Source organism: Elephas maximus, chromosome 13 (genome assembly GCF_024166365.1).
Source record: "Elephas maximus indicus isolate mEleMax1 chromosome 13, mEleMax1 primary haplotype, whole genome shotgun sequence".
NCBI lineage: Eukaryota > Metazoa > Chordata > Mammalia > Proboscidea > Elephantidae > Elephas > Elephas maximus.
In genome coordinates, this window is record NC_064831.1 from 73296055 (window position 1) to 73322703 (window position 26649).

General features: G+C 43.5%; 1 protein-coding gene across 2 annotated transcripts in view; it reads left to right on the top strand.

Moving 5' to 3' along the window:
* The first annotated feature begins 666 nt into the window (after window positions 1–666).
* Window positions 667–26649, top strand: part of BNC1 (basonuclin 1) — a 28851-nt gene continuing 2868 nt past the window's right edge. The window contains exons 1-4 of one of the 2 annotated variants that reach the window (XM_049905869.1): window positions 667–755; window positions 16976–17075; window positions 18141–18376; window positions 20774–22638. In XM_049905869.1, the coding sequence (XP_049761826.1) occupies window positions 747–755; window positions 16976–17075; window positions 18141–18376; window positions 20774–22638 (2210 nt within the window). In that variant the 5' untranslated portion in view covers window positions 667–746. Of the gene's footprint in view, window positions 756–2064; window positions 2143–16975; window positions 17076–18140; window positions 18377–20773; window positions 22639–26649 lie in introns of those variants that run through there. The other variant, XM_049905867.1, reaches the window with a different exon arrangement.

Sequence of the window (26649 nt, forward strand, 5' to 3'; positions counted from 1 at the left end):
CTCATTAGACCATAGAAGGGAAGGGGGGGGTGCTTGTTTAAGTTCGGTAAAGTCGCCTGGCGAGCCCCTTTTTCCACATCCTGGGACACGTCCCCACACTTCCTCTAGAAATAAAGGTTCTGGTGGCGAGGGTGGCGCAGCCCTCTTACTTGGCCGCAGTGGGACCGAGGGCGCTCCGGGGTAGGTAGGGAAGGCAGAACCATCCCCGGAGACGAGCGCCAGAGAACTTCAGAGCGTTTCGCCCTTCCCCAGTAGAGGCAAACACAGACAAGTCTGTGTCTTTTACCAACAAGTGCCTTCAAGCCCGGCGGGGGCAGACACCTCCGCGCCGGCCGCCGGCGAGGTCTCCGCTGTCTGTGGGGGCAATGGCCTCGCATCAGCTGCACTGATTTAATGCTCATTGGGCAGCCCGAGCAGGAGGCGTCTTCCCCGGCAGCGCGGCAGCGCGGGGAGCCTTGGGCGACTCCGCGGCCCGGGAGGAGGAGAGGGGGAGGGGAGGGAGGGAGGGAGGGCGGGGAAGGAGGGCGACCCCCCGGGGCGCAGGGGCGGGCGTGCGGGCACACGCGGGGCGCGGCGAGCGGGGGCGGCCACCGCGCGGCGCGGCCCGGGCGCCCGGGGAGCCGCCCATTTCGCCGCGTCGGGCCCCGACGGCCTGAGCTTGGATGCGGCGGCCGAGGCGGGGCGGACGCGGCGCGGCCCGGGCCGGGGGAACGCGCCGGTAGCCCTGGCAGTGCGGCGGCCACAGGATGGCTGAGGTAAGCGCGACGCCTCTCTCTGGGAGCAGGGTTCCTCTGCGCGCGGGGCAGGCTGCCGTCGGGACATGGGGGGCGCAGCTGGAGCCACCTCCCTGAGGGCCACCTGCGTGGTAGCGTGGCCCGAGGCTCGGGCGTGAGGGAGCGTCGTCTCCGGGTGTGAGTGAGGGTGGGGGCGCTTGGGGCGGATGACCCGCCGCCGCCCGACGTCCCAGAGCCGCACGACGCGCGCCGTTTGCGCGCCGGGCTCCGAGGCCGAGGGCGGCTTCGCGGCGTGCCCGGAGCATTCCCTGACTAAAGTGTCGCTCGCGGTGAGAGAATCTCTGGACAATATCCTTCCAGTGGCCGGGCCGCCGCCGGCGAGTGCGCGTCTTCCTTCACGTTTCTGTCCGCCTCTTCAGCCCCTAGAATTTCAGTCCAAGGACATTTTGGACTTACCGTTTCGACCCGTGGAACATGCCCCCCCCGCCACACACCCATTTTTTATTTTCTTAATATCAGAATTAAATAGCTGATTTTTTAAACTGACCTTTTTTTTTCTACCCGGATTTTCTCTGGAGAACTAAGCCTGTGATAAACTTAAGTGACTTTTCAAGAATTGCGGAGAAAGGCAAGCGGCAGTGACGGGGGCTCCCTGTCCACGGTTGGACAAACCTTTTGTATCAAATGGCAAATCAGGAGCAGCTATGATCAGAAGGCTTCCAGGACATAAGTAGCGTTCACAGCGTATGGCCGGATTGTGTCAACGTTAAAGCTGACCAGATAGGACTCAGAACAGTGAAGTGCGAGGAAAGAAAGCACTATGGGAATGGGGTTAAGGCTTTAGTGTTTCCATATAAAAGCCAGACAGAATAGGCTTGGCGGATTTTAAATGGTTTACCTACAACTAGCAGGAAGTGAACTTGCACTGCCGAGCTGGTGAATGTGCCTGGCGCTTCACGCATGTATTTGCCTGAGAAGCTCCAGAGCCTGGCAGCGCCCCCACGCCCGTAATAAACCCCTATAACCGCTCGGCGTCCCGGGGCCGGGAGCCAGCGCCCGCCCCAGCTCCGGAGCGCCTAGTCGGTTCCGAGTTGCAACCCTGGTAGCGGCGGCTGGAGCCGGGGGGCGGGGGCCCCTGGCATTGGGGCCGCTTTGATTCCCCGCAGCCTCTCGCTCCGGCGCTGCCGGCCAGACCCCGAGCACCTCGGCTGCCTGGCTTTGCATAAGCTCCTAAAGATTTGTCAGCCAGATGTGACAAGATTGTCAAGAGGTGAGTAAAGGAGGAGATCTGATATTAATCAGTATATAGCTCGGAGCCAGACTTTCTCAAATGCGGTGTAGGAACATGTTCTTCTCATTTAAGGCATCTCTTTGTGGCTGTGGGGCTGCCACCGGTCGGAGTTTGACAGTTAAAATGGAATGCCAACTCTCAGCCTTTACTGTGTGAGTAAAATTGTGTGTGTGTGTGTGTGTGTGCGCGCGTGTGTGGAGAGGGGGTATCATAAGACGCTCTGAAGTTTGAAATGTCCCCTAGTTTTATGGCTGCGCTCATGGCAGCCCTCTGAAGACAGGGCATTTAAATCTGGCCAGATGCCTGGTCGCAGCCAGGCCTCTGCTGTTAACACTTAAGGGGCCTAAAAGAGGCCTCACTGGTGTCCTGGGAATCCCTGTCAGAGGGGGTGTGTGTGTGTGTGTGTGTGTGTGTGTGTAGGGGAAAACATGTGTTACTGTGGCTTAGAGACAACAGAGCAGATCTAGCAAAAGAAAAATTTCAATATATTCTTCCTACCAAAGCAGCAAGGTTTTGGCTAAACAATAAGTAAATCAAAAAACAGCATTAGCAGATCATCACTTTTTGTTAGTCACCTTTCATTCCCTGTTTACCGTTTTAAATTCCTTTTTTAAATTTTATATGATATTTCATAAGATTTCTTAGACTCTTAGTTTGTAAGTATCCGCTATGTATTAAAATTTTGTTCAGTGATAAATATATGGGCTTCTCAGTTGCCTCTTCCCAAATTTATTGATATACAGAATTAAAACCTCATTAAAATTGTCTCTGAAAATAAAATGGTTTGTACAACTTACAAAAGAATATTCCTTCAGAGTGTGCTGTCTCATTAGGGGGAAAGCAATTAGGAATATATAGCAAGATGTTTATAAGCTTTTGTATGAGAGTCCGACTTGATTTGTAAACTTTGCACTTAAAGCACAATAAAAATTATAAAAAAAAAAAAAAAGAATATTCCTTCAAATGTTAACAAAGTGTCCTGGATTTGATTTTTGCTTTACATAGGTGTGACAAGATGACCACCGCTTTTGCTGTGATGAATTGTGATAAAATAATCTTATTCTTTTTGGAATACTTTCAGATAATTAAAAAGAATAAGATTATAGGTCGTCATCTGATGTCTAATAAATTTGCTAACTTCAGTATCACAAAGTATTGCTATTTCAACTCAACTTTTGTTAGTTAAGCATGTTCCCGTTACAGTTAAATGCTGAGAAGAGGTGGTAAAATCTTCGCTTAGCACTCGTGTTGTCCATACTTGGGGAACTATAATTATGCTCAGACATTTAATTCGGAACATCACCCGTACCCATGGAGGTCCTTCAACCTATTAAGGTCTTAGTGACATTCTCCTCCTTCCGTCATAGAGAAAGCAGTTAGTTTAAAGTGGTTATTTGGCCACTGATACCCATTAGGATGTGAAACAGCTATATGTTTGCTGTGGTTATAAATCACTTTAAAAATATTAACCAACATGGAGTAATGCCTTGGAAGCATAGTGGGTTTTTGTTTCATTTTTTTACATCTCCCCTAGAAATTTTCGTGCAGCGGTTAGACCTGCGTCTGAGGCCCATGCCCACATTTTGTACCTCAGAACCTCAGGATTATCAGCTTGTAAAGGATAGTCCAACTCGATGGGTGAGAAAAGCCATATAGGTTTCCCAGCGAAACAAATAATAATTGTCCCTTCATCACACTTTTGTCATTTATGAAATACAAACAGGGAGACATTTTTTTAAAAGTTCAGTTTGTCAGTAAAGTTGCACCACTGTGTATGTGGTGGGGGTGGACTGTCTTTTAGCTCTGTATATGGCTTTAGAAGTTATTTTGACAGTGGCTATTAAAAGAGTTGCCCTGAAGGTTCCACAAGGTAAATTACTTGCAGGAGGAGCTGTGCTTCGCCCTGGAGTGAATTTTCTCCTTTACAGATGTCATTTAGAGTGAGTTACTTTTGTCAGAAACAACCCTTTTTAAAAAGAATGAGAAATACCCTACCTAAGGGGAAATCTCGATGCTGAGCCACCATTCTTCGGTGTCAGGATTTAGGGAATCGATCATTTTTTATTCCCCAAATTGCCTTATTTTGAGTAGATTTCTGCAGAGCCTTTATTATCCTCATTTTTTTTATTTAGATCTTTTATTTTTGATGATTTATTGGGAAGTTACCTGGTGACACAGCGGTTTAAAGCATTTGGCTGCTAACCAAAAAGTCAGCGGTTCGAACCCATCAGCCGCTTCATGGGAGAATGATGTGCCTTGGATTTCAGCCTTGGAAACTCTATGGGGCAGTTCTACTCTGTCTTATAGGGTCACTATGAGTTGGAATCGACTCCACGGCAGTGAGTTTGGCTTTGTTTTTGTTTGTTTTTAATGGGGAGATGTTAAAGATAACTGAGTTCTTTAAAGAAGGAGCATCTGGAAAGTTTTTTGTTTTTTTAATCACTTTCTACCTGAAAATCTTATTTCCTCTTACCTTTGAAACCCTTTTTCCTAATTCTGGAAATTCCAAGATTCGGGTGTGGCCCCATTTCTCTGCACAGACACATGCTGCTTTTAGCCAAAGAGGGTTCTAAACAGAGCAGATGTGCTTCACCAGGGCCCAACTTGGGACCTTTTTAGACTTTGAGTAGTTATAGGCAAAAGGGCTGTCGCTGTTCACTTCTGCACATGGACAAATCACAAGGAGGACTCTGCCTTGGAGTGGGGGGTAATAATTTCACTTGGCTGCTATGAAGCAAAAGAGAGATGGAGAAATAAAATATGAAGGCCAGGTCTAAATAGCCCTGTGTGGCAGGAAATGGTTGTCTCAGATAAAGTCCGATTCAGGCTTTCTAACTTAGGATTGCTTCATATAGCTATGTTACTTTGATCATCTTCTCTTACAAATTATTTGTGTGATCCTGCCACACATGCAAACAAACATCAAAATTATTTTCCGGCTTTACGTTCTGTAGCCCTCTGATTGTTTATCTTATTCGTTATGAAGGTACAATTTTTAGTCTGTCATCTAAAACATTTTGTGTTTATGTCATGCTGAATTTGTAGACAGTGATCAGGATGCCACATTAATTAAGTCTGATCTTTTTAAAACAGTTTTGAAAATCAGGTTCCTTTTTTATACTTAGTTTTGAAAATCTAGTTCTCATTAAGTCCCTAAAAGAAATGTTTCAGAATTTTACTTAGAAATGTTCACAGTTTCATCATCATTTTCCATCAGCGGCAGCAGCAAAGTTGCCTGCATGTGGAGCTGACCACCTTAGTTAAAATTATCTTAAAGTGTTAATGTCTTGTTCTTGGGGGTTTTTTTCTTTTCTCTTAAGACCGATTCAACTGTATTCAACAGTTCCCTACATGTACAGTTAACAGTTAACATCTTTCTGTTTTACATTATCAAAGGTTTCTGAAGATTATCCTTAAGGTTTACCAAACTTAGGTTATAGGGGAAAAGAATCCATTGCTATCATTTATATTTCTCTATTGTTATTTTTTTAAAGAAGTGTTTGGTTTCGTTTCTGAGGTAATGTTTGCATGTTTCTCTACTACTTTTTATATTTTCCATTTTCAGAACCAATAATTTTAAGAAAAAAGGCACAGATGTTAAATTATTCTGGCACAGAGTTTATACTTTGATTTATAAAGATCAAAAGAATGAGAATTTTCCCCATAGCCCTCTTTGAACTAAACAGCAAGAGAATACTACAGGTGTGTCACGCATACCTTCTCCTCACAGGTAGACTCAGCTCAATATCTGCCACCTGCAGGGGGTCTTACCTCCCATCTGCCCTTTCTCCGCCAGACCCTTCTCCACACCCTCAGTCGTCTTTGGTCTCTCTTTTCATCCCCGTATTTGCGGTGAGAATTCTGTCAATTCTCCTTGAATGTCGTTTATAGATTACAAACACTGACTACCTGGTTTCCTAGGCCCCCCAAGTCCCTGCTTTCAACTATGCTCATGGTAAACAGTGTTGCCCATTGTTCGGAATCCCGTTGGTTCCATGAACCCAGTGGAGGGATTCCTGACTTCGCATCTGAACAGAGCCCCCTCCCTGCCATCCATGTTGCCTTTCAGGGTCAGCTGTCACTGCCCATAACAGAAACCTCTGCTCTGTGGCCCCGCTTCCTGGGTCTGACACACAAGGACCATGGTGAGACTTTCTTTGTGCCTAGGACTGGTGGCATTTCCTGCACACACTTAAAAAGATATGTCTCCTTCCTGAGGGAAGCCTTCCTCCTTGGGCCTCTCTAAGTGACACTGCTTTCTCCCTCTATATATGCCATCTCACTTGAACTAAAAATTTGAGGGGAGGGGGAGACTTGATTTATTTTATGTTTTCACTTGTTATTATGGAAAATACCAAACCATCAAAATTAGAGTAGTTTAATGAAGCTTGGCAAGTGTTCTTGGGGTTTTAGCAATTTCCAATTTTCGGGCAATCTTGTTTCATTTATATTCCCTGCCCTGTTACCAGTACTGGATTACTTTGAAACAAATCCTAGGCATAATAATTTTATTAATAAGTATTTTAATATGTAGCTCTGAAAGACAGACTTTCTTTAAAACAAAAGCAGTATACCATATAGTACCTAAATTTTTTTTTTTTTACAGTAACTCCTTAATGTCATTAAATTTCCAGTCAGTGTTCATATGCCTTGATTATCTCATAAACTATACCATCATTGTTTTGTTCAAATCAGAATCCAGATAAGGCCTATACAGTATCTCTCTTAACCCATACTTTTATTACTTGATACTTTTTCCTTGCAATTTATTTGTTGAAAAAGTTGGGTTATTTGTCCTGTCGAGTGCTCCTGAGCCTGAATATTGGTGATTGCTTCCTTGTGCATTTAAACATTGCTCTGTCCCCTGTCCACCAGGCATCTCTTAGTTTGTTGTATTGTGGTGGCTTGCATGATGCCGTGATACCAGAAGCTTTGCCACTGGTATTTCGAATACCAGCAGGGTCACCCTTGGTGGACAGGTTTCAGGGGAGCTTTCAGACTAAGACAGACTGGGAAGAAGGACCTGGCAGTTTACTTCTGAAAAAACTGGCCAGGGAAAACCTTATAAATAGCAGCAAAATATTGTCTGATGCAGTGCCGGAAAATGAGCCTCTCAGGTTGGAAGGCACTCAAAATACACAGTGGCTGCAACCATGGGCTCAAGCATAACAATGATTGTGAGGATGGCACAGGACCAGACAGTGTTTCATTCTGTTGTATATAGGGTCGCTAGGAGTCGAGACCAACTTGATGGCACCTCACAACAACTATCCCCTGTATTTTCTGTAAACTGGAGTTGATCAAGATTTGGGTTTGAACTTTTTTGGCAAGGACATCACCATGTATCCTTCCATTCAAAGGCAAATGGTCTCTTTATTAGCAGTTGCAGAATGATGGTATTCCAGTTCTCCATTTATTTATTCACTGGAATAATTCTGTAAAGGGAATGGTCTCATCAGTGATTTGGTGACCCTGAAATACAGTCTGTATGGAAATGGATACCTACTTGATTCTTTCTCTTTGTTTACCGGGTTTCAGAATAATTAGTTGGTTCCCTAGCATCTTCTAAAGGTGGCCAATGAGTTTAGTGTTTGTTTTGAGTCTATTTTGAGTTCCTAAATTTTAATATTGTAAATGACTCACATTAATTTTTGATAAATTGTAATATCAGCTTGGTTGTATGACTTTCATCCCCTGATGAAGCCATCTGCTCCCCTAGGGCAGATACTGGAAGTTATTCATATTTGTATTCATATTTGCTCCCCATCGTTATCGGTACGTGGTAACCAGAAAACCAAACCAGTTGCCATGCAGTCGATTCCAACTCACGTCGACCCCATGTGTGTTAGAGTAGAACTGTGTTCCGAAGGGTTTTCAATGGCAGTGACCTTTCAGAAGTAGATTGCCAAGCCCTCCTTCCCAGACGCTGCAGGGTGGATTCCAACCACCAACTTTCAGTTAGTAGCAGAGCACTTAACCATTTGTGCTACGCAGGGTCTCTCTAGTACAGAGTGGATGCCTTCAAAAACAAACAAACAAAAGAAAACATGTTAAATAAATGGCTATCATTTTGTTAAGCAGTTAATGGGAAGGTGATGTCAGGGTACGTTGATGACATGAACGTCTGGTTCATGTGTGTGTTTCTCGAGGTAGGTTTCATCCAGCGCTGCCAACGGCAGATGAGTTACTCACACATAAGGACCTTATGGGTTTTCTTCTCTCATCTTCCTGGTTGTCCTTATTGCTTATCCGTCAAATCCTGCTTGTACTTCTGTGGGTTTGCCTATGTGAGAAATGCAGTGGAAAACTTTTATGTGAAAGAAATGAGAGATCAAAAGGACGAGTGTTTTCCCCGTTGCCTTCTTTGAACTAAACAGCAAGAGAACACTGCAAGTTAGAGGAAAGGAGGCAAGGGGGCAAAAAAATCGTATTAAAATCAGAAAAGTGAGAAGCACAGAATATGTGTAAGAGGCAGAGCAACTTCAAAGAACTCCTACCCTTGGATGGCGAGGTTCCTTGAACCAGGAAGGTGAGCTCTGCAGCCACAGAGGATGATGGGAATGATAATTTCACCACAGGTGAAGAGAAACAAACCCTCTCCCCACAAGCCGAGGGTGGTCCAGCTGCTTTAAAAGCTGTCTTGTGTTAATACAAGGAGCTCTGGTGGTGCAGCGGTTAAGCACTTGGCTACTAACCAAAAGGTCAGAGGTTCAAACCCATCAGCCTGCTGCATGGGAGAAAGATGTGGCAGTCTGCTTCTGTGAAGGTTTACAGCCTTGGAAACCCTATGGGTGAAGTTCTGCCCTGTTCTGTATGGTCGCTATGAGCTGGAATCGACTCGACAGTAATGGTTTGTTTTATTTTGTTTTTGCGTTATACATCCTGATTGTCAGTTTTCGATGTGTGCTTCAATTTTGCAGGACTCAGATATATAACAACAAAAAATAGGCTTATATTCAGTATTTAAAAATACAACTTGGAAAAACCTGAAGCATTTTTATTCTAAAGCTTGGTGACTTTTAAAAAGTGATTCGTGGTTTGTCAGACTGGGTCCTTTGACTTCAAGTTGGGGAATTCATGATTCTTACCACTAAGAATCTTTTATCTCCTGAGACTTTCCCATTTAAAAGAGAACCACAGACTCTTAGCTTGGCCTCAGTGATCTCTACTAGTTAGCCATTTGCCATGTGGTTGTCACGTCGTCCTCTCCATGATCAGCAGGAAGATCAGTGTGTAAACTAGGAACTGCACCCGAAAATAATAGTTGCCATCCTTTCTGCTCAGCAATCCTTAGGGCATGACTTCCGACTCAAGATTACTTCATGGTCGCTAAACGGCTTCTCAACTCCAGCCATCATATTCTTGTTCCAAGAAGGAGGAATGAGGAAAGGCAAAGAGATCTCTCAGCTGAGTCAGCTCCCATTTATAAGGAAGTTTCTATAAAGCTCCACTCAACAACGTCTACATATATACCATGGGCCAGAACTTAACCACTTGGCTGCCAATGGAGACTTGGAAATTAAGGCTGTTTTACTGAGGCAGATCTGGAAAAAGAATATTCAGTGGGCAGATATTATCAGTAAGTATCGTGCAGCTCTTTCACTGATTCATTCAGTCATTCATTTATTCTTAGCAAATCCCGACAGGAAGTTTACCAAGTAGCAGACACAGTGCAAGCCACTAGTTGTTGGTTTTGGAGTTCCAGTTGTTTTGTTGTCTCTTTCAGAAGTGATTGGTTGTGGAGCAGCTTTTGTGGAGTTTTGTTTTTTTTTTTTTAATCTTAGATGTTTTTGGTAGCTCTGTCTGTGCAAAATCAGACTAGCAGAGCCCAGAGGATCTAAGAGCCTACTTGCTGTGGGGCTGATGGCAATAATAGTCTCACTGTGCTAATTGGTCTCTCCAGCTGTCCATTTGTGTATCCTCATTAATATGGCTAACAAGCCTCAGGTAGCAGAAGCAGGTATCCAATCATTTTATAGATAAAGTCACCAAGGCCTGGAGCTGAAGTTACCTGGCTTAGCAGGAAGTAAGACGTAGGTTGCCTGCGGCCAGTCCTAGGTTTACTGCTTCCCATTGGGGAGTGCCCAGCATGGTGAGGGGGAAGGAGCTCAGGCTTCTCAGGTCTGCAACCAGAGGAATCTTTTTAACAGACGAATCATATTAATTTCACACCTTGTTAAGGCTCACCATTAGAATAAAATCCATACTCCTTGCCCTGCCCCACAAGGCCCTATACAGTGTGACATCTCACCTCTCAGACCCCATTTTCTACCGTTAACATCACTGACTCCACTCCAGCTACCATGGGTCCTTTTCTGTTTCCTGAGTACCCTAACCTCTTTTGTGCCTCCGGGCCTTTGCACTTGCTGGGCCCCCTGTCTGAAACAACTCTTTTCCTCTCCAGGTCTTCACATGACTGACTCTTTGCCATTCCTCGGGACCCAGTTCAAAGGTTACCTCCTCAAAGGCCTTTGATGATGATCCTTTCTAAAATATATTTATTCCTGCTTCCACCCGCTTCATGCCACCCAGTTAAATCGCTAGCATAACTTTTTTGTTAGTTTTTTCATTGCATTTCCCTTACTCTGAAATAATCTTGTTTGTTTACTTATTTTGTTTTTCCCCTAGGCTATAATTTCCTGGAGGGCAGGGACCTCATCTGCCTTCTTTAACACTTTAACTCCCAGAGTGTAGAACAATGCTTGGTTCCTAAATGCCCAGCAAATATTTATTCAATGAATGACACTTCTTTAACATGTGGAATTTCAATTTCCTTATTTGCAAAATGTGGATGATAATGTCTCCCTGTCAAGGTTCCTGTAAGGATTAAATGAAACCGTGTTACTGCACTTAGCATCGAACATTGATGTTTCAAGATATAATCCACCCCTAGTATTCAATATCCATATCTGAGACCACGCTGATAGCCTCTAAATCCCTCAGCTTCCTCATCTATGAAATGGGGGTTTTGTCTAACTCCTGGGATGGTTATGAGAGAGCAATTAGATCGTTCAATGGTTAGTGCCTCACACATAATAAATACTCAGTAAAGCTCACCAACCCTGTAATCTTGAGCAAGTTACAAATCTTCCATAGATTTGAGTTTCCTGAGAATAAGTCCCTCCTCCCAGCAATGTAATGAGTATTAAATGAGATCACCTATTAAACATGAGCACCATCGTATTGAAAGGTAGATGCAACGAGCTCAGCACTGTCCAGTGGAACTTTCTGTGATGATGGAAATGTTCTGTATCTCTGCTGTCCAATACAGTAGCCACTAGCCACATGTGGCTACTGAGCACTTGAAATGTGGCCATTGTGACCCAGGAGCTGAATTTTTTATTTTATTTGATTTTAGTTAATCTAAATTTAATAGCCACATGTGGCTAGTGGCTACCATACTAGAAAGTACAGACTAAGTGACTTGAGCCTGGCTGCCTGGCGGGTACACAGTTCAATTTTGGGCCTGAGCCAGATCACAAATGACTCTTCAGGATCAGTGCCGTGACTGTGGGAGCCCCAAAGATCTATAATTTTCCTTTTCTCCTTCTATCTCTCGTACCATTGCTGTCGAATCAATTCTGACTCATAGTGACCCTATAGGACAGAGTAGAACTGCCCCATAGGATTTCCAAGGCTGTAAATCTTCACAGGATCAGATCACCAGGTCTTTTCTCCCCCGGAGCTGCTGGTGGATTTGAACCACTGACTTTTCGGTTAGCAGCTGAGCACTTTAACCACTGCGCCACCAGGGCTTCTTGCCTTCTATCTAGTCCCCCAAGAATATCTCCCTGAATTTATCCTCAGTGTTATGAAAATGTATGCATGTGCTAGAGATGAAAACAGCTTTGAAGTGAACGATTTTTATTCTCAACCTCAAGAATTCAAACCCTGTCAATAGCTTGCACCGTGTAGCAGTGGATGTCTGTGCGTGTACCCCACTGTGTGGAGATTCAGCACAATGTCTCCTGACAGGAGGCCCATGACAACATCTCCCCACACTGAAGGTAGAGCAGGGGTGTCTCGGAGATGAAGCGGGACCTACAGATTCACCTGAAAACTAGGTCATAACTTTCTATCCCACGACTGCAAATGACCGAATTATCCGTAACATACTCGATGTGTCAGTAATAGCTTTTGGACAGATGAATAAGCAAATGGTTGTTAGTTACAAAAAAGTAAACCAGAATTTTGAATGTTGATTTGTAACACATCAAAGTGGCAAATAACAATTCCAGAAATAGTCTGATTAAGATGAGTGCGTAAAAAAGCAATAATCATTGTCTTGATGAGTTCGGAATGTTGTAAACATCTGCTTTATGTTTCTGAAGAATGGAACAAGTATTAGGATTCTGAAGGAAAGGATGTAAGTTTTAAAGAGTTTTCCATTTTGATTATATGAGTACTTTTCATCCTGTAATTAGAATTTCTTGGTTTGATTTCTTTTGAGAAGCTTTAATTTGTCTTTAGATAACGGTGCTATAATTTTACTACATCATGGAATTCTGAGATGGGTGGAAAAATACAAGGGCCTTGATATTGGAAATTTTCTTTGACACTGTAATTAGCTTTTTTAGTTCATAAATAATTCCTCTGAGATTACTTCCATAGATGTTTAATAAGCTTTATTAAACTTCATTCAAATGGGTTTGTGTAGAACCACATGAAGGTTTCTTACAAAGCAGCATTCATACGTTAGAATTATAGATAAAATTGCCTAAAGCTAGAAGTTGCTGAAACTGATTGGTCAGATTTGGTCAGTGGTTCTCAACTGTGGTCAGTTTTGCCCCAGGGGACATTTGACAATATCTGGAGACGTTTTTGATGTTACTGGCATCTGGTGGGCAGAAGACAGGGTGGCTGCTAAATAAATATCTACACGGCTCAGGACAGCCTCCCCAAATGTCAGTAGTGCTGAGGTTGAGAATCTCTGGGATAGTGATGAGAGGCTCAGAAGCAATCTTAGGTTGTGAAATACCCTTGGAATTATTCCCCCTGTGGTTGTCTGTGCTGGGTCTGAGGTGGGATCACCCAGAATTTCCTGGGGCTTCACCTGAGCAGGAGCCTTTCAAGCAGAGTCTTCTGGAGTAGAGGAAATATGTGCTCAAGGACATCTCTTCCTTTGATTAAAGCTGGTCTCGTTTTCCAAGTAAATGAAATGTCAATTTACTGTGCATAGTTTCAACATCTTGCTTTTAAAGAGTGAAAGGCATCTTGAGGGACATAATCCCACACTAAAAACTTTTCTCCTTTAAAAAAATTTCCTTTAAAATAGTCATATTTGTAGAATCGAAGTTGTGAAATGTTTCAGACGCTTAGTAGTGAGTATGCCGGGAGCTATGGAGAACACAGAGGTGACTGGATCATCTGTGAACTAACGTTCAAAGTTTGGGATACTTGGCAGCATGTTAGGTGTACCACAGACTAAGCTAATGGAGACTTTTAAAATTTTCGCTTTGATAGTGTATAATGTAAGTTAAGCCATTACTCATTTTTATTCTTTAGCTTCCATTCAAAACACATATATAATTGTATGTATAGAAATAAAAAAAATATGACCGAGTAATACTGCCCCATAGGATTTTCTTGGCTGTGATCTTTATGGAAGCAGATCGCCAGGTCTTACTCCTGCGCAGCTGGTGGGTACATTCAAATCATCAACCTTTTGGTTAGCCATTTGCACCATTCATGTACCAAAAAGAGTACAGTGGAGTGACTTTTAGTATGTTTATAGAGTTGTGCAACCATCACCACTAATTTTAGAATATTTTCATCATTCAAAAAAAAACCCTGGTCAAAATTTAAAACTTTTGTGCTTCAAAGGATACTATCAAAAAAGTGAAAAGATAACCAATAGAATGGGAGAAAATATTTGCAAGTCGTATATCTAGTAAGGGACTTGTACCTAGAATATATAAAGAGCTAAAAAGACAAATAACCTAATCTTAAAATGGGCAAAGGATCTGAATACTCCCGTCTCCAGAGAAAACATATACATGGTCCATAAGTACATGAAAAGATGTTCAGCATTACTATCGATCAAAAAAATGCAAGTCAAACACAGTGAATTCTACTTCTCACTTACTAAACCAAAAAACCCATTGCCGTCAAGTAGATTCCGACTCATAGCGACCCTATAAACTAGAGTAGAGCTGCCCCTGTGGGGCAGCATTTTCAGGGAGCACCTGGTGGATTCGAACTGCTGACCTTTTAGTTAGCAGTTGTAGTTCTTAACCACTACGCCACCAAGGTTTCTGTTCATTAGCTATAATAAAAAAGACAATTACAAGAGTTTGAAAGGGTATGGAAACATTGGAACCCTCATACATGACAGGTGGGAATGTAAAATGGTATAGCTTCTTTGAATAACAGTTTGCCAGTTCCTCAAAAAGTTAAACATGGAGTTACCATGTGATAACAGCATTTCCACTCCTAGCATAAACCCAAGAGAAATGAAAACAAATGTCCACCATATTCTTGCACACAGGATTTTTTTTGGAGGTGATGAAATGTTTTAAAATTAAATTGTGGTGATGGTTATACAACCGTGTGAATAGACTAGAAATCATTTGAGTTGTGTACTTTAAATGAGTATATTATATGGTGTGTGAATTATATCTCAATAAAGCTGTTTTTTAAAAAAGATAAAAACAAGGAAAAAAAGAACATCTTCTACCACCACCAGTTAGCAGTCACCCATTTCTCTCCTTTCCCCACAGCCCTTGGCAACCACTACTGTGCTTTCGGGCTCTGTGGGTTTGCTCTTCTGGACATCTGTTGTAAATGGAATCACATATGTGGCCTTTTGTGCCTAGTTTCTTTCACTTAGCATGTTTTCAGAGTTCATCCATGTATAACATGTTTCAGGACTTTGTTCCTTTTTATTGCCAAATAGTACTTCATTGTATAGGTAGACCACATTTTGTTTCTCCACTCATCAGTTGATGGGTGTCTGGGTTGTATCCACTTTTTAGCTATTATAAATACTACCGCTGTGAACATTGCTGTACAGGCAATCACCAGGTTACGAATGTCAGACTTGTAGTTACGAACCAACCCCCTAATGCCTACTAAAAATGAGAAGTACATACAATGGTTTCGTAATAAGAACGGATGCAACTTTGTGACACGTATCAAAACATTATCATTATTATTACTGTATCTGGAAGTGTTTAAGGTTTTTTTATGCATAGGAAACCTGTTGCCGTTGAGTCAATTCCAACTCATAAGGTACACTATATTCTAAGGCAAAACTGTTCGAATTTATGTAAAATTGGAGTAAAAGACAGATTTAGGGATGGAACTCGTTGGTAACCCAGGGACTGCCTGTACAAGGATTTGTGTGGCTGCAGTTTTCATTTCTCTCGGGTATATACCTGAGAGTCGTATTGCTGGGTCATCTGGTAACTCTGTGATTAACTTTTTGAAGAGCTGCCAGACTGCTTTCCAAAGTGACTGCACCATTTTACAATCCCATCAGCAACCGATTTTTAAGTGAAGATAGGTTATATCCTCCTTAAAACAAGTTTCCCAAGTCTTTGGGCCACATTCTCCCCTTCTCTGCCCCCCACACAAGGCCACACAATCCCTTAATTGGCAGACAGAGGTTTCAACCCATAATTGTAGGGCCTTACCACCCCCTCCTCGAAACACATGCACACACCAGTTTCCAGACTCTCTTGAATCCTACAGGTTCCACCCAGCAGCTCTTAGCAGGCACCTCACTAACACAGCTCCTGTGAGAGTTTTTTCGCTTTAATAATAGATTACAGTCCTCAGGCCTCTACCCCCTTTTGAGAACCTCATCTTAGAAACATATGTGAAGCTTTCTTTTTAATACTGGGACTTTTTTGGACACATTCATCTCTATTTTTTATTTCAGTTAGAATTTTGTCCATCCGACATGCCCGCACCAAGCACGGCACCATAACGTGCAGTTGAGGGGTCAGCGGGCTGACCCAGGGCATCTGTGTCTGACACATACACAGTCCGGTGTAGTCAGCCATCATCAGTTGCCGTGGAGGTGATTCTGACTCATGGCGACCCCATGTGTGTCAGAGTGGAAATGCTCCGTAGGATTTTCAATGACTGTGGTCATTCAGAAGTAGATCACCACATTGCTCATTGCTTTGGAGCTGCCTCTGGGTGGACTCAAACCTCCAGTCTTTTGGTTGGTAGTCAGGTGCATTAGTGGTTGTACCACCCAGAGATTCCAATCAATCACTAAATCCAAAAAACAAAGAAACAACTCAGTTGACATTGAGTCAATTCTGACTCATGGTGACCGTACGTGTGCAGAGTAGAACCGTTGCATAGGATTTTCAAGACTGTGAACTTTCAGAAGCAGACTGCCAGGCCTTTCTTCCAAGGCCTCTCTGGCAGGGTTTGAAACACCAACCTTTCAGTTAGTACTTAATCATTGGTACCGTCCGGGGACTCCTAGTCACTCATTATATGTTCTTAAATCTGTTTAGATTTTCAGCCTCTCCCACATCTTGGGGGCAGTAACAAATTCCATATGTGGATTATTCTCGGTTCACATAGTCCTCCCTTTTCCTTGTTCCAAGATGGCCTCTGTAAACCTTTGAGGATTGCTGCTTTGGTCAACTGAGAGATTTGGTGCAAATGGACTGTTCACTCTTTCTGTGCCCTGAATAATACAGCAAGATGTTTCCTTCCAACCTGTAGTCTTTCCTTTCATACTAAAAAGTCCCGATGTTTTTAGCCCATTCTCACGTGTCAAGGGTCTGTGTATATCTTCACGGTCTCCAGGTGCTCAGCAGGCTGCTTGTCTTCCCGGAGCAAAATATACCCCTCTGGGCCTGACATAAAGTGGGCACGCATGGCTCAGTGAATGTTGCTGAATGGAGGACTGTGTTTTGTTTTGTAAATGCAGTGCATGTTCCATACATCACTCATGTGCTACGCATAACCGTCTTCTCCTTTGCAGGCTATAGGCTGTACTCTGAATTGCAGTTGCCCAAGCTTCAAACCAGGGAAAATAAACCACCGGCAGTGTGAGCAGTGCAGACACGGATGGGTGGCCCATGGTAACTTTATTATTTTTTTCTCCTTTTTTGTTTTGTACTGTTCCCTCTAAACACTTCTAGTTATTTAGGACCTGTTTTAATATCTAAAAATGACAGCTAACGTTCAGTAAGTGATTGCTATGTGCCAGGTAAAATGCTCAGAGCTTTACAATATGGTATCTCTTTGAATCTTAACAACTCTGTGGTGTTTTATTGGCTCTATCTAAAGATGTAGAAACTGGTGCTTCAGAGCCATCATTCTGATAGAAATGTTCTGTGCTGTCCAGTGCGGTAGCTACTGGCCTAGGGTCGCCAGATAAAATACAGAATGCCCAGTTATATTAGAATTTAAGATAAGCCGTGAATAACTTTTAGTACAAGTATGTCTTGTTGAGTATTTTTAGTATAAGTATATCCCACTTAATTCATTATTTATCTGAAATTCATATTCAGATTTAACTGGACATTCCATTGCTAAATCTTGACAACCCTAAGCTAGCCACATGTGGCTCCCGAGCACTTGAAATGTGACCAGTGTGACTGAGGAACGGAATTTCTTTTTTTAATTTTAATTAATTTAAAGCTAAATTTAGATATCCACACGTGGCTTGTGATTATTGTATTGGACAGCACAGGTTTAGGTGGTTTAATTTGCCAAGTAAGACAACTGGGAAGCAGCAGACTAGGGTTCAAACCCAAATCAGACACCCTAACCCAGGTTCTTCACCTCCAGCCTCTAATCTTTCTGATGATCCGTCCTCTTGATTATCTCCCAGCTGCTTTTGTTTCCCCCCTTTACTCCTTCCCTAATTGTGGCTGTCTACTGCTTTTTTTTACTGCTTAGAGATGCCACATTAAAGGGAAAAAGGACTCTCAGTCCAATCAATTTGATTTTAGCAGTGCCTATTTTTTTTTTTATGAATAACTTGGAGCCTGATAGTTATTCAGGTTGTTAATCGTATGCACATTGGCGTTTTTTCTTCTGGAAGTGATGACAGAGTTGTAGAGCTGTAGTCTACCTTTTATTCCGTGTTTCTCTTCAAAGTGTCTCCTTCAAAATGATCTTTCTTCAATTTGCTTTTTCAGCTCTAAGTAAGCTGAGGATCCCCCCTGTGTATCCGACAAGCCAGGTGGAGATTGTCCAGTCCAATGTGGTGTTTGATATTAGCAGCCTCATGCTCTATGGGACCCAAGCCATCCCTGTTCGCCTGAAAATCCTACTGGACCGGCTCTTCAGTGTGCTAAAGCAAGACGAGGTCCTCCAGATCCTCCATGCCTTGGACTGGACCCTTCAGGATTACATTCGTGGATACGTGCTGCAGGTACAGGGCTGCTCCCCTAGAATGCCTTCTGAAACCTGTGTCCATGTAACTTACGTAGCCCAGTTGCCTGCCAGTGCTACAACCATTGGTGGTCGTCATTCCCTTTAATGTTGCCTTTCATGGCTTGAATCTCCACCTCATCTTCTGAGGGAAGTCCAGTGCTTTACCCAAGATTTCTGTGAATCTCCAGGGAGGGGGCACTTTATATGTTCTGATTTGGGTTTCACAAAACCAGCTCTTCCATAGTAAACCATTTGCTCCATCTTGGGTGCTACCTCCATTTCCATTTTTATCCCCAAACTACATCCTGACACAGAGTTCCTGGGTGGTGCAAACACTTAATATGCTCAGATGCTCACTGGAAGGTTGGAGGTTCCAGTCCACCCAGAGGCACCTCAGGAGAAAGGCCTGGTGATCTACTTTGGGAAAAAACAGCCTTTGAAAACCCTGTGGAGTACGGTTCTACTCTGACACACAACATCAGCAACTGGTTACTGATACCTAGTGACATAAGACAGTGTATCAGATTTCACTGAGAATTTGGGGATGAGAACAGAAGCTTACGTTACAGAACCACACAGCAAACAACTTACAGCTTCGTGCCACACCTTGGTTTTTAAAGCCCTCTGCCGTCCCACTGCTGGTTTTCCTTCATAGGCTCCATCTTCTTGTGCTGTTCTTGTGTATTCACACCCTTGCTCATTCTCCCTTTCCTCACATTTTCTCTCCTTTTCTCCATTGTTCCATGCCCTTCATTCCTTCTCTCCTCTCTTTATTTTGCAGGGATAGTTTTGCCTCTCTTTCTAGACCATCCTATTGGGATAGGCCTCATGTTTCATATCCAAAGAGACCATTGAGGTGTTTTCACAAGCAAAGAGTGTATTTCCTGCTAAGATGTGTATCATTCTTGTAACATATGAAACAGCTACAGCATTTTTTTTCCTTGCCCCTACGCTAGAAAATGTCAGCTAACTTTGGTAACAATTTTAATGAAATGGGGGAATGAAGGTATTTCCAAGATTAACGTGGACGACAGTCTTCATCAGGTAGGCCCTATCATTAAAATGAGCACTAATAACAACCATTAATTAATGAATTAACTCCTGGACTCTGTGCGTGTCACCCCTAATCCACAAAGTAATCTTACAAGATAGCAGGTATGTTATTCCCATTTTCAGGTTGAAAAAGTAGAGGCTTGGAGTACTTGGAATTTTGCAGGAAGTCACTCAATGAGTATTATGTGGCAGACCTAGAATTTGAAGCCACTTTTTTCTAATTCTAAAGCCCATAATCTTTCCCTAGAAACACGTTTGCTCACCTTGAGTGTAGGACGCCCCCAGCAGGCTAGAAACAACCTTTTATGTCGAGTAGCATTATGAACTTACATTATGACACAGATCAATATTTAATGATCCTGATAACCTTGCTTTCTAGGGTTAAGATTAAAAATATGACATCAATTACCTTCAACCTCTATTGCATGAAAAATTTATGATGTTACATTCCTCGTCATCTTTGAAACTCCTACATGCACTGTGAAAAATCTCAGTAGGCCATCAAATACATGCTCTGTGATAAAATATTTATTGTAGTTTTAGGAAAAGTTAGGCCTGGCTAGAGTTTGAAAGATCTCCACCACTCCAGAGTAATCAAAGCTCTGCTTTGTGAACACAGGCAGTAGATCAATACAAGTTCATTTGTTTTCTGGTGTTAGTTGCTTGGGAAGGTTATTAAACTTGAAGCTGATGAATACTTGAGCTCTATCTAGGCCTGATTGTTCTGTTTATACTCTTTAGATAAAGAAGTTACTGTTGGTCAGATTACACATATTTTAACTTTAGAGGGAAAATTATTATGCCTAACATAAGACAAAGGAGCCCTGGTGGTACAGTGGTTAAATGCTTGGCTGCTAACTGAAAGGTCAGCAGTTCGAACCCACCAGCCACTCCACAAGAGAAAGATACGTCAATCTGCTTTTATAAAGCTCACAGCTTTGGAAACCCTATGGGACAGTTCCACTCTGCCCTATAGGGTCACTATGAGTCAGAATCAACTTGGCACACAACAACAATGTAAGACAATCCAAATAAGGTAGAAAATAAAAACTAAATTTCCCTGGCTTGGACTTAAGTAATATAATTTTATTTCTCTCTTTTGGATCAAATATAGGGCCACTGCTTATATTTGTGCAGTTTATTCTCTGTACAAAAGTTTCTGGCCCAGGGGAGTGTGTGAGTGGGGTTGACTTATCAAGCCTTGTGCTCATGCACAGGGGGCATCTTTTTCTAATAGACACACAGGTGCCCTATAGGCTTGTAAGAGTCCTGACCAAATTCTTAGAGAAAAGGATATGGAGTAGTAAATTGATCATGCCGTGTAATTCTGGTTTGGGTTTAGGATGCATCGGGAAAGGTTTTGGACCACTGGAGCATCATGACTAGTGAGGAAGAAGTGGCCACCTTGCAGCAGTTCCTCCGCTTTGGAGAGACCAAGTCCATTGTCGAGCTCATGGCAATTCAAGAGAAGGAAGAGCAGCCCATCATCATACCCCCTTCCACAGCGAGTGTGGACATCAGGGCTTTCATCGAGAGCTGCAACCACCGGCGTTCCAGCCTCCCCACGCCTGTGGACAAAGGAAGCCCTAGCAGTGTACACCCCTTTGAGAACCTCATAAACAATATGGCTTTCATGCTGCCTTTCCAGTTCTTCAACCCTGTACCTCCTGCTCTGATAGGCTCACTGCCTGAGCAGTTTATGCTGGAGCAGGGTCAGGACCAAAGTCAGGACCCCAAGCAGGAAATCCATGAATCCTTCCCTGACAGCAGCTTCTTGACTTCCAACCCCACACCATTTCAGGTTGAAAAAGACCAATGTTTAAATTGTCCAGAGACTGTGACTCAAAAGGAAGACAGTGCCCATTTAAGTGACTCCAGCTCTTACAACATTGTCACTAAGCTTGAAAGGACACAGTTGTCCCCTGAAGCCAAATTGAAGCCTGAGAGGAACAGCCTGGGCACAAAGAAGGGCCGAGTGTTCTGCACGGCCTGCGAAAAAACCTTCTATGACAAAGGCACCCTCAAGATCCACTACAACGCCGTACACCTGAAGATCAAGCATAAGTGTACCATCGAAGGGTGTAACATGGTATTCAGCTCCCTGAGAAGCAGGAATCGCCACAGTGCCAACCCCAACCCTCGGCTGCACATGCCAATGAACAGAAACAATAGGGACAAAGATCTGCGGAACAGCCTAAACCTGGCCAGCGCTGAGAGCTATAAGCGCCCAGGTTTCACAGTGACCTCACCAGACTGTAGGCTACTCCCCAGCTACGCTGGCTCAGGGGAGGATTCCAAAGGCCAACCAGCCTTCCCAAGCATTGGGCACAATGGCGTGCTGTTTCCCAACCTAAAGACAGTCCAGCCGGTCCTTCCTTTCTACCGCAGCCCGGCCACTCCAGCCGAGCTCGCCAACACACCGGGGATGCTGCCTTCTCTCCCGCTATTATCCTCTTCGATCCCAGAACAGCTGGTTTCAAATGAAGTGCCATTCGATGCCCTTCCCAAGAAGAAATCCCGCAAGTCCAGTATGCCTATCAAAATAGAGAAGGAAGCGGTGGAAATCGCTAATGAGAAGAGGCACACCCTCAGCTCAGATGAAGACATGCCCCTGCAGGTGGTCAGCGAGGATGAGCCCGAGGTCTGCAGCCCTCAGTCAGACCAAGCACCTGAGGAGCAGCGCCTGCCATCGGGACACATGGGTAGGCCTCTCCCTGAAGGAGAGAGGCCTCGCCATCTCAAATCAGTGATCGAGTCCAGCGGCGCCATCCACCGAACCCCTGAGCAGGCCACACACAACTTGGAGAAGGAGCCTGAGCAGAAGCCAGCATTGACCTTGGTGTCAAGTGAGGTTGAGGACAGTGGTTGTGAACACCACCTCCCCCCTGGGATGGAACCCCACGGTCCCTTTCCTGACTACATCCAACTGCAGCAACGCCTGCTGGCTGGGGGCCTGTTCAGTGCATTGTCCAACAGGGGAATGGCGTTTCCTTGTTTCGAAGATTCTAAAGAACTGGAGCATGTGGGTCAGCATGCACTAGTGAGGCAGAAGGAAGAGAACCACTTCCAGTGTGACATCTGTAAGAAGACCTTTAAAAACGCTTGCAGTGTGAAAATGCACCACAAGAACATGCACACCAAAGACACCCACCTGTGCACAGTCGAGGGCTGCAAGGCCACCTTCCCTTCCCGCAGAAGCAGAGACAGGTAAGACATGCCTGGCAATCACTCCTTCTAAGGTGGTGGTTTCTTAAACTTGAATATGCATCAGAACCACCTGGAGGGCTGGTGAAACCACAAGCTGCTGGGCCGCAGCCCAGAGTTTCTGCTTCAGCTGGTCTGGGGTGCGGGCTAGAGTTTGTACTTCTGACACATTCCCAGGCGCTGCCTGATGATTGCTCGTCCAGGGACCACCATGTGAGAAACAACGGTTCTACAGGCCCACATCGCTGAATCTTCAATTACAAAATCTGAACTCATTTGGCCACACAACCAGACCTGAGGCGATGTGAGGCAATTTGCCATCTTTTTTTACTCCCCCTTGGTGTGAATTTTTCTATATGTTAGTACAACAGTATTAATGGATTTGTTAAGGGGGTGTTCACATAATAATTACAGTGTGTGCACCATTTTGCCTTTCTGAAGTCTGAGAAATTCTGAATTCAGAAACACATCTTGCCCAAAGATTTAGGATAAGAAATCGTAAACTATTTCTTACATTAGTAGCTTGGATAAAAGATTTGAAGAGGAGGAAGGAGGGAGCTTTTTAAATTATCACTATAGCCTCCTAAAACACGCTGATTTTCATTTCATAATAAGTCCATCGAATGAGGCATTTTCTCTGATTTCAAGTTAACAGTCTGTATTTGAAAGGAAGATTAACTTCATAACCAAAGATTTTTTTAAATATTAAGATATGAAAGAATAAAGGTGATTGGCAAGTTACCTCAGAGCAGGGCTTCGAACCAGTTCAGTCATGACCGATGAAGTGGAACTGGAACTGACCTGAATTTTAAAAAATTGGGTGATGTGGAACCATAACCAGAATGGGACAAATTATGAGTTGAAGCCCTGGATTGGGAGACTTGGAAGTGGCATACTGAGCCCTTTCAGGAGCGTGATGCATGAGATTAGATTACTGGCAGCACTGAGCTGAATGGTGCAGTTGGCTACCACCTTTGAGCTGGACACTGGTGTTTTCAACTGTGCGCAGAATCCAAAGGGCAAGAGATTTGGTTGCTCTGAAACGCGTACACTGCCCTTGGTTCCTAAGAAGGAGATTAAGTTTCTAGCAGGGCTTTGATCCATAATTTTTCCTGTTCCAGTTATGATTCTGGTTCACCCAAATTTTAAAAATCTGAGTCTGTTCCAGTGTCACTTCCTCAGCCATGACTGAACCAGGAAGAACCTGTTCAAAGCCCTGCTTCAGAGTCTGTCATGTGTGATTAGAAGACGAGAAGTCTGTTGGTGCTGGGCTTTCATGACAGACAGTCAAACTGTTTACAGAGTTCCCGGTATAGAGCTTATCTCATCACCCTAAGGGACCAGAGGATGGTGCCAGAGTTACCACCAGGCTTATGCTTTTTATAATGAACTTGAGTCACTAAACCACTCTTCAGGTCACCTCCTCACCACCCTATCAGGGAAGAGCCAGCATACCAAAGGGGACCCAAAGAGGCTTAAGGAAAGGATCAGCTGTCTAATGAAATGCAATTTGATAAATGCTAAACGGTTCATAGAATTTTAAAGTGCTGCAATTGCTCAAACAAGCTTGACTTCAGGCACATCAACACCACCACTAACTTTAAATCCAAATGTAATTCCTAATGGCATGGTAGTTAAGAGCTTGGCTGCTAACCAAAAGGTCAGCAGTTCGAATCCACCAGCCACTCCTTGAAAACTCTGTGGGGCAGTTCTACTCTGCCCTCTAAGGTTGCTATGAGTCGGTATTGACTCGATGGCAATGGGTTTGGTTTGGTTTGGCTAATTTATTAAGATGGATTGACACAGTGACTGCAACAATGAGTTCAAACATAGCAACGGTTGCAAGGATGGTGCAGGACCAGGCACTGTTGTGTTCTGTTGTACAATAGGGTTGCTATGAGTCAGAACTGACTCAACGGCACTAACAATTTATTACGAAGGAGAAAAAATACAGATTCCCATACACATTCTCGGACAGGGCTCTTAGGAGCCAGGGCTTTGAACCAGTTTGGTCAAGTTCAATGACTGCTAAAAATTTGCGTGTCTAACAAGTTCCCTGCTGAGAATTGGCATTTCCACCCCAGATACACTGTATCAGAATCTACATTTTAACAAGATCCCCAGGTGATTCTTCTGTATAACTTCCTGGAAGGTGTTAGAAATACAAATTCTCAGCAGGGGTTCTGAACTGGAACAAACCCCGTTAGAAACATACTTTTTGTAATGAAGAAGATAGAGCACAGGTGATACTGGTTAAAACCACCAGGCTAGCCCAGTTAGTGAACTGGTCCTTCGCTCTTTCCTTTTCCTAAGAGGAAGGAGTGTTAATAAATAAGCTGTCGTTACGAGGAAGATGGGGAGCCTTGGTGGCACTGTGGTTAAGTGCTTGGCAGCTAACTGAGAGATCAGTGGTTTGAATCCATCAGTCACTCTGTGGGAGAAAGCCCTGGTGATGTGCTTCCGTAAAGATTACAGCCTTAGAAACCCTATGGGGCATTTGTACTCTGTCCTATAAGGTCACTATGAGTCAGAATCAACTTGGCAATAACGAGTTTGGTTTTTATGAAGAAGACGTAATCATATCAGTGATATTATCTCAATATTTATGATATTGTTCTAGCCTACAATATCTACTAAATTAGAAGGTATATTGAATTCAAGATACTTTGTTTTTTAAATATTTAACATTTTCTTACCTAATTGTTAGATATAAACCTCCTGCCCCATCACAGAAAAGCATCCGACATTCTAAATTAAAAACTTTTAATCCCAGTAGTCTAGAACTCAGAATGCATTTTACCTAGACTCTGTGATTAAGATGGTACCGTTTTAGATAGGGCTTTGTGGGTAGGCCTGGGTCCACCCCCGCTGCAGTGAGTCAGAGGTGAGAACCGCAATGGTGCAGGGACATATGACTTCCCCTCCTGGAACCACAGCTACTGCCGACAGCAGTTACTAGGACCCACCAGGAGGGGACTGGGACAGCACCCTGGATGCTTATATAGCCAACAAATCTGTGTTGAGCACTTTCTGTGTCAGATCCAGGGGACGTAGCCCCTACCTACAAAGGCCTTCAGTGTGCTGGGGAAACAGACCAGTCAACAGGCCATTGCAGCTGAATGTGGTGAGTGCTAAGATGGGGAAGTGTAGGCTTATGGACAAACAGGAGGGTACCTAGCCAGACTTTGCAAGAGGTTAGGGAAGACTTCCTGGAGGAAGAGGGTATCTAAACCAGTGGCTCTCAAATGTTTTAGCCTCATGACTCCTTTACAAACTTTTAAAACCTGAGGCCTCTCTAGAGCTTTTGTCTATCTGGGTTATATCTATCAATGTTTACCATATTAGAAATTAAACCCGATAAAAAGATCTTAATATATTTATTTATTACCACCTTAAAAATAATAATAAACTATTATATGTTAACATAAATAACTTATTTTATGGAAAAACAACCACATTTTCCAAACAAAAATTTAGTGAGAAGAATGACTTTGTATTATATTTTTACAAATATCTTTAATGTCTGGCTTCACAGAAAACAGCTGGATTTTCTTATCTGCTTCTGCATTCAATCTGTAGCGAGATGACATGTCACATTGCTGCTGGAAAACTCCACTGTACGCTCATGAAAGTGAAAAAGGCAAATGTCTTAGTATTGCTATGAAAATAGTGTTGACTTTGGGGACCTCCTGAAAGGATCTCAGGGATGACTAGGGGTACTCAGACCACACCTTGAGAACCTCAAGCCTCTACTGATTTAAACAGTCAGAAGCCAGGGGAGAAGATTTGGAGGGAAGGGTAGAGGTTGATAGGAAAAAAGAGAAGACACAGACATTGGGCACAGCATTAGCAAAGTCCTGGAAGCAGAAAACCTGGCACATGGTCCATATGCTTTTTGCAGTTGTGACAGTCACCAGTCTTGGGACATGATGCCTCAGGACATGTGTCTGACCCTCCAAGTCTTGAGGAGGAGGGAGAGGACCCTGAAAGTCAGCTCTTGGTATTCATGGGGCA